The following is a 7,692-nucleotide window of genomic DNA, read 5'->3' as shown; positions in this document are numbered from 1 at the left end:
GTGAAACAATTTTTTAACTATTTGACTCGAACCTGAATTGCATATTTTTGAATGCCACACATGGAAAACAAATTATTATCCAGCAATTCACTTTAATACGAAATAACAAAATGAACTGAATAAAATAAGTATCTTTCTTAAACAGAAACCTGTCCTGCTTAGCTTAAAATTGTATACATTAATATAAAACAATAGAAAGAAAATTCTGTAATTCTGTATTCTGTAATAGTGCACATTTTTAGTGCAATAACAAAAGTGCAAACAGAACATATTTGTGCCTCAAAGGCCATGACTGTAGGATACAGTTGTAGTAAAAAAAAAAAAAAAAAAAAAAAATAACTTATGAACTAAACAGCCAATGCCATTTCCCACTGGCATTTTATGATTATTTTTTGACTCTCACAGTAATACGGGACAAAGTGCGTCCCTTTTCAGCTCAATACTACTTACGTACTTTAGTTTATAAATACGGGACGATTCCGTTTTTCAAGGGACGGTTGGTGACACTAGTGGGGGGCCCCCGGTGCCTGCCAGGTAAAGCCCAGGGCTCCCTCGCCCAGCACTATTCCCCAGCAGCTGCAGACATGGCGGCGGTCAGAGCCTTGTCCTTCACCAGGACTGCCAAGCTGCTAACTTCCCCTGCGAGGATCACCGGTGCACTGGTCCACCGGTACAGCGTCGAGGTGTCCAGCACCGGCGAGGCCATCACCCACACCGGCCAGGTAGGCAGGACCCCATTCTCTGTGTTTCTGTCAACCCTTAACCTTAGCTTAGCGGGAATGTTGCTACTAGTTCCATTATCGGGCACACGTCACGTATTTAGTGATTTATTCAAAAGTCTTTTTTTTTTATTGTAAGCAAACACGTTTCAGAGTTGTGTTGTTTTGTGTTTTGTTTGCAATGGCAGCTAATGCAATTGCATGATAGCTCAACGAGCAGAACACATCTGAAGACGCTTCATTGAAAAGTGGTGAAACGTGATGAAATCCTGGTTTCCTCAGAATGACTTCCCCGTGTTTCTCTCAGGTGTTTGATCAGAATGATCCCAGAAGAGCCAGGTTCGTCGGCAGACAGAAAGAGGTAAGAAGAAAACAGAGTCCCTCCAGGATAAAACATTTCAAAAAGAAAATAACACCTGAGCTGCAGCAAAACACATTAAATAACAGGGTTACTGTTGTGTAGATCAGGGGTATTCAACTATATTCGGCCGGGGGCCACATCTGCAAAAGGACTGTATGGAGAGGGCCGCACAATTTGAAAATGTGGGGGTTTTCAAAATGTATTTTGCACTCAAAGACGAAGACTTATGTATATATAATACATTTGTATTATACATTTGAATATATCTAGTTTACATATGAATTATGTATTAATTGTCTCCAGATATAGTAATTGTGAATGTTAAATATAATATTCAAATAAAGAAATATTATTTTAAATGCAAGTTCATTTTGAAACCATGCATTGTGCAAACTTAATGAAGTTGATATTGACCTACTTTTAATAAAACACGCCATAATGACAAAGCACCACTTTCCACCAAGATTTCCTTATTTGAATATTATATTAAGCATTGAGCACAAGCATTTCAGTCCATAGTAGCCAGTTTGATGTTATAAATAAGCAACTAAAATATTAACCATAAGCTCCTTTATTAATGAAACATCTGTGCATTATATCAGCAAAACAAAACAATCACATGAAATTATAGGAGGCTTAGAAGTTCCATCTGAAATGCAAAGTCCTCACTTATTCAAATGAAAAAAATGTCAGGCCAATCCTAGAAGCCTAATGATGTCAACAAGTCCTCTGTACAACGGAGGTTAATAATAATGTGACAAACATTAACACTGTGCAACACTGGCAAAAAATCTGAAATAAAAAAGAAACTCTTCTTTTTTCTTTTTTTTTTTCCCCAACAAACAACCCCTTTTTTGAAATATGACCAGGGGCCACATAAAAGCTCCTGGCGGGCCGCCAATTGAATATCCCTGGTGTAGAGTATCAGAAAACAAGGTGAAAATCCCTGACACAACCATCAACTGGAAATAAAGCTTGAGAATGAATATTGGCAAGTGGTGAAACCTAACATACAGTCCATTATGAGTTTTTGCATTTCTGGAAATCTTAACACCTTGAATGTACAGTAAAGGAAGAAATAATAATTAATTCAGGCCATTATTTCTGACCAGCTGTCAATCAATGCTCACATCTGCACATGATGCTCTGTAACATTTGAGTAGTCTTCATTTTGGGATGTACTCAAGTCAGGAATCCATCATCATATTTGTAAAAGATCCCTGTATACAGGACTGTCTCAGAAAATTAGAATATTGTGATAAAGTCCTTTTTATTTTCTGTAATGCAAAAATGTCATACATTCTGGATTCATTACAAATCAACTGAAATATTGCAAACCTTTTATTATTTTAATATTGCTGATCATGGTTTACAGCTTAAGAAAACTCAAATATCCTATCTCAAAAAATTAGAATATTCTGGGAATCTTAAACTGTAAGCCATAATCAGCAATATTAAAACAATAAAAGGCTTGCAATATTTCAGTTGATTTGTAATGAATCCAGAATGTATGACTTTTTTGTTTTTTTAATTGCATTACAGAAAATAAAGAACTTTATCACAATATTCTAATTTTCTGAGACAGTCCTGTACAGTGCTTCTTTACGGTAAAAAAAGCTGCTGTGTAAGTAGATGCTCTGTCGTTGATGCGCACTATTCCAGTCTAATGGTTGTCATGACTTTCCCTCCCCATTTCCTTTTCCTCTTTTCCCTGTTCTGGGGAAAGGTGAATCCGAACTTTGCCATCAAGCTGGTTGCAGAAGAGCCAGTGACGGGCATTGAGGCCAGAGTGGTGTCTTGTGATGGAGGTGGTGGAGCTCTGGGACACCCCAAAGTCTACATCAACTTGGTAAGAAGCAACACATCTGCATATACTATATGTAGCATAGTCTTTGAGGTCAATCTGCTGTTTATTTTATATTAATTTTTTCTTGAGGATTCCATATGAGACAGTCTGTGTTGGTCGAAAGCCCAAAATACTTTGCTCTGCATGTACTGAGTCTGACGCAGGGAAACACGTGTACTACTATGAATACAGATGGTTTATACGCTTCTGTTTTATGGCTTTTGACTATTTGAACTATCTTTCTCTTGACTGATGATGATGCTTTGGGACTTTCTCCAGATCTTTTCAATTATTTGTATACTTTCCAGTAATTGCTATTCACACATAATCTGTTTAAACTGATGATTGCAGGATGTATAGTTGAACTTATCTTCTAAGTACCGAAGTTAGCTTTTAAGACGCCCCCATTGTAGTCTGTGGATTATTCCAATAAGGGATTTCATTAATTCATTCATTCATTCATTCACTCATTCTTTCATGGCTCAGAATCTACCTGCTGAAGTCAAATCTCAGAAACAGGAGGGTGACTTTTTCTTACAGCAGCACAATAGAATAATAGTTTTGCACAATTTGGAAAAAAAAAGTTATACGATGAGTATTCAAGTGTAAAAAGGTTATTTTAAAGGTATTTAATTTATGCTAAATGTTGCAGTAGCATTCATGTCCATTACTGTGTAACTCCTGATCACACCAGTGTGTAATGAGTATAACTCTTGAGACAGCTTGTATGTTGTTTTTTGTAGGCCATTTTTATGTTGTTTCTTTTTCATAGAATGCCAGCTAATATGATGCAGCTATGGTAACAAAAAGCTAACCAAAATACCTTCCTTTTGTCTTTCTGCAGGATAAAGACACAAAGGTGGGAACATGCGGATACTGTGGACTGCAGTTCAAGCATAAGCATCATCACTGAAACATTACCCTTGTCTTTGATTGTATGTACAAATTCCCATGTTGGTTAATAAATTATATCTTGTCTGACTGTTTGGGGGTGTATATCTCTTAACAAAGACTGCTGTGATCAAATCTGGGACGGATAATGTTCTCAGCAATAAATTCAGTTTGTTTTATGAACAGTCAAAGGAATTGTAAAGTGTATAGATTGCAAGAGATGATCTGTTGGGTGCAGTTCCAGTCTGTGACCGACAGAGGTCAGCACTGTCCAGACAATAGTAAAAACATAGCGTTTTATTATGAGAAGTCTTGACCATTTTTCTTTTCTTTTTAATTTGATCCGATTCAATTGAACTTTTAAACTGATTTGGCTGGAATAAGAGCTGGTCTCCATCTGAATGAATGACTGATCTACAAGTATATAGAGACAGGACAGGACAGGGCTAGTCTGTTTACTGACAGGAGCGGTGATAGACCCCCAGGATTCCCGGCGAGTCTCCTCCCCACAGACTGACTGAAGTCTTGCCCTGCCGAGCCGGGAAGAAGCCAGGAGGGAGCCAGCCTGATGAGACACAGCAGCGCGGAACAATACATGTTTGAAGAAGATCATATATATATTTCATCAGGCTTATCCTCCATAGACCTCTGCATGCCAAATTGGCCTTGCGCTTGGCTCGTGCTCCAGACACCACCAGCCTGTTCTGTCCCCAGTGATGCGGCGAGTGGAACGGCATTTTCCACTCTGCAGGGCTCAGGTTGGGAAGAGTTGTCAGGCTGATATAATTGGCCCTGGTGACTACTGGAAGTAGGGCTTATGCTGTTGTTAACCTCCTCTCCAGTCAGAGCGCGGCGGGTGATTGAAGGGGGAGAGAGGTGTGTTGTTAAAACGAGCCGGGTCAGTGTCAGGGAGACGATGACTGGCTGCTCTTGCGGTCTGGAAGTGTGGGAGGTTTGGAGGTGGTGGTTGGTTGAGTTGGAGGCATCGCCCAAGGCAAAGTCTTCAGATGAAACTAAGCATATGAACGGCTCAGAATTAAACAGCACAGTGTTTTTGTACCGGGATTCACTGCAGCCTTTAATTATTTAGTGCCCTTAAACGCACCACCCAGAATAATACGATTTTCCTCAACATTGAATATGTCAAGTAACTCCAGGTTATAAAGGTAGAATCCGTTTTCAGGTGGTTGAGCAGGCTAATTATCTGGGTCCAACTCTGCTTACAGTTATCGGTTTTCTTTCTGCATAATATTCAGGTGTAATTGCAAATACGACTCTAAAGCCTAGTATGGGTAATGTAAAGAAAGAAAAGCTCAAATGAGACTAATCACATTTTTAAAAAAAGGCCTCAACATTGAGGCTCTCAAAAGATAATGGAGTTAAATGCCACTGAATTCCTCAACACGGCGTACTTCCACAACAATCACTCACTTTGCAAAAAACATCGTCCCCTTCACTGTAATTGCCCTATTAAAATATTTCTCCTTTAAGATGTGTCACATTACAGACCCCGAGGCTCATTAAGGAGCTCCCGGCAGCCAATTATCTGTGCTACTGTGTCTGGGAGCCACGATGACCAAGGGGGGGGAAAAAAGAAGAGGCTCACAAGGCCCACAGACAGATCTGAGAGCAGCGCGGCCTCCTCAGGTCCACGCTCTCCGTACGGGAGGCGAATCAGAAAACTGACCTTCAGTCATTGTCTCCAGGCGACTCCACTCAGCCCCACTTTGGTCAGGTGACAGAGCCTCTGACCTTTACCGTGGAAATAATGACTTGTTCTTGTGCCAGGAGCTCAGAGGGTTACCGCGGGGAGCGAGACACCTCTGGTGGCATGTGACAGTATTTGGAGGACGGAGTTTGCACTCAGCACTTTGATAGCTCCGGAAAAAAAAAACCAAAGTGTGTGTGACAAGGCGCAAGAGACTGAACTGTGAATATAGGCATGCCAGCGAGCGGGGTGAGGGTTCGTGTGTTTACGTCTGCAGCAGAGACTCAGACGGTGTTGAAAGGAAATAGGTGTCAGACTGAAGGTGCATAGAGGACTAATTTGAAATTTGTCAAAACTTCTGGTGCAGAAGCTGAAAGAGGCCGGAAAAAGTATTAAAACAACGAATATTAGATGCTCATGATACAATTTGGAAAAAAAAAGATTTAATTGTTCTTTGTATTTATTATCATTTATGTATTTAACATTATGTGTGTATTTAACCATTATTTATGTATTTAACCAGGGAAATTCAAGTGACATGAAAAGTCTTCTCTGCAAGGACGTTTGGACAGAGACAGCAGTGGTGCAGTCAACACTACAACCACAAACGTGTAAAAGTTTACTATCCATCAAAACACGTGCATCATAATCTGCCTTTGAGTGATGTAACAATACTTTGAATTGATCAGATTCTTCAATTTCTAACAAACCTGAAGCTGATTTCAACCAAAGGCCTTTTCTCCCATCTCAGCACAAGCGCCTAAAAACGGAGAGCGGGAATAAATCATGAGAGGAAACGGCCTCAGCTTCCCAAGCTCAACAGAAATATGGAAGGAGTCCAAGAAGATCAATGTAACTGAGAACAAACCAGCGATGGAGCGGGCGAGGCAGACCGCCCAGCAGGGGCAGACATCAGCTCTGGACAGTAATGCGTTTAGACTGAGCCATAAACTTTGCAGTTAAACTGCGTCCAGTGGCTCTAAGCGTTCAGGATGCAGGCGATTAAAATCCCCTAACGCCTTCATAGGTATTAAAGTTTCAGGTCTTTGGTACGATACTCAATTTGACGCTAAATAAGAACCCAAGAGGGGCAAGGTGTTCAGGAAGGAAAGATAGTTTGAGGGTCAGCAGAACAAAACCGTGTGATAAATAAGTGAAAATCTTAAAAGAGCCCAAAAACGGCCACGTGTGGAGTTTTTACAGCTTTTTGCATTGTAACTTGTTCTTTATGAGTTGTAAAGCTCGTACACAACATGTTCTCTGGCAAGAATCACTTGGAATTTAATAAATTATTAGTTGCAAAACATTTCAAAGCACTGACTGCAATTTCTTTCAGCCCATTAGTTGAATTTTCTGGTCAGCAACTGTTTTGATTTGGTGTTAAAGTTTTGGTCTTTGCAGGCAGGGATCAGCTGGACAGTCGGTTCCAGACGTCGTCACTCCACCTGGGGCACTAGCTGCGGCGTAAAACCCTGAAATAAGCAGACATCTCTAAAGAGACATGACGGAGGGAATCAGGCAGAGATGGAAGACTGTTTTTAGATGGCAGGATGTCGTAATCAAGATACGTGGAATGAAGAGGGGATCACCTGTGTGTCCTTGTACTGCAATTTCTGTGTGAAAGTGGCTATAGGATGTCATTTTTACAAGCTAGCAACATTCACTGAGGTTTTGATAACTATAATACGTTTTTAATGTTCTCGTCATAAAGATACTTTACAAAAGCTCTCTTGTCAACCACGAGTTTACAGCAGGGTTTAGGAGATGAGCAGCTCGACTCCGCTCCACTTTCCCCTCCAGCAGGGTGGGACGCAGAAAAAAAAATGAGGAAAGCATAGTATGATGTGAAGTTAAATGGACTTAAAGATGAGATGCTGGATTTCTGTTTAAGAACCCAGCAGGTTCCATCAAACCTCTCAAAGAAGTCACAACCACTGGCCCAACTGGACCGCTGGACCGGCCCTGCTGTCTTTTCTTAGACATGTCTCCTTCCAATGTCATGTCAGGTTTTATCTCAGTATAACTATGTGAAAAAGATATTATATTTAACGAAAACATAGCTGGTTACTCTTGTACTACGCATCTACCAGTTTCTGGACCAGTGATGACAAAGACAACATTTCCAAAGGTGTTCTCATTGTGATGTAGTTTGTGTTCTCCTGGAAAA

The 7,692-nt window shown here is 40.4% G+C and overlaps 1 protein-coding gene across 1 annotated transcript; it reads left to right on the top strand.

The window, feature by feature from the left end:
• Positions 1–551: 551 nt before the first annotated feature.
• Positions 552–3,912, top strand: ndufs6 (NADH:ubiquinone oxidoreductase subunit S6). The gene is made up of 4 exons (XM_061741953.1): positions 552–722; positions 1,027–1,080; positions 2,807–2,929; positions 3,771–3,912. Exons 1-4 carry the CDS (start codon positions 585–587, stop codon positions 3,837–3,839), a joined length of 384 nt encoding a protein of 127 aa, XP_061597937.1. The 5' UTR covers positions 552–584; the 3' UTR covers positions 3,840–3,912.
• The last annotated feature ends 3,780 nt before the right edge of the window (positions 3,913–7,692 follow it).

Source organism: Cololabis saira, chromosome 15 (assembly GCF_033807715.1).
Source record: "Cololabis saira isolate AMF1-May2022 chromosome 15, fColSai1.1, whole genome shotgun sequence".
Lineage (NCBI taxonomy): Eukaryota > Metazoa > Chordata > Actinopteri > Beloniformes > Belonidae > Cololabis > Cololabis saira.
The sequence above is the reverse complement of the archived record's forward strand: the minus strand, read 5'-3'. Positions and strand labels throughout refer to the sequence as shown.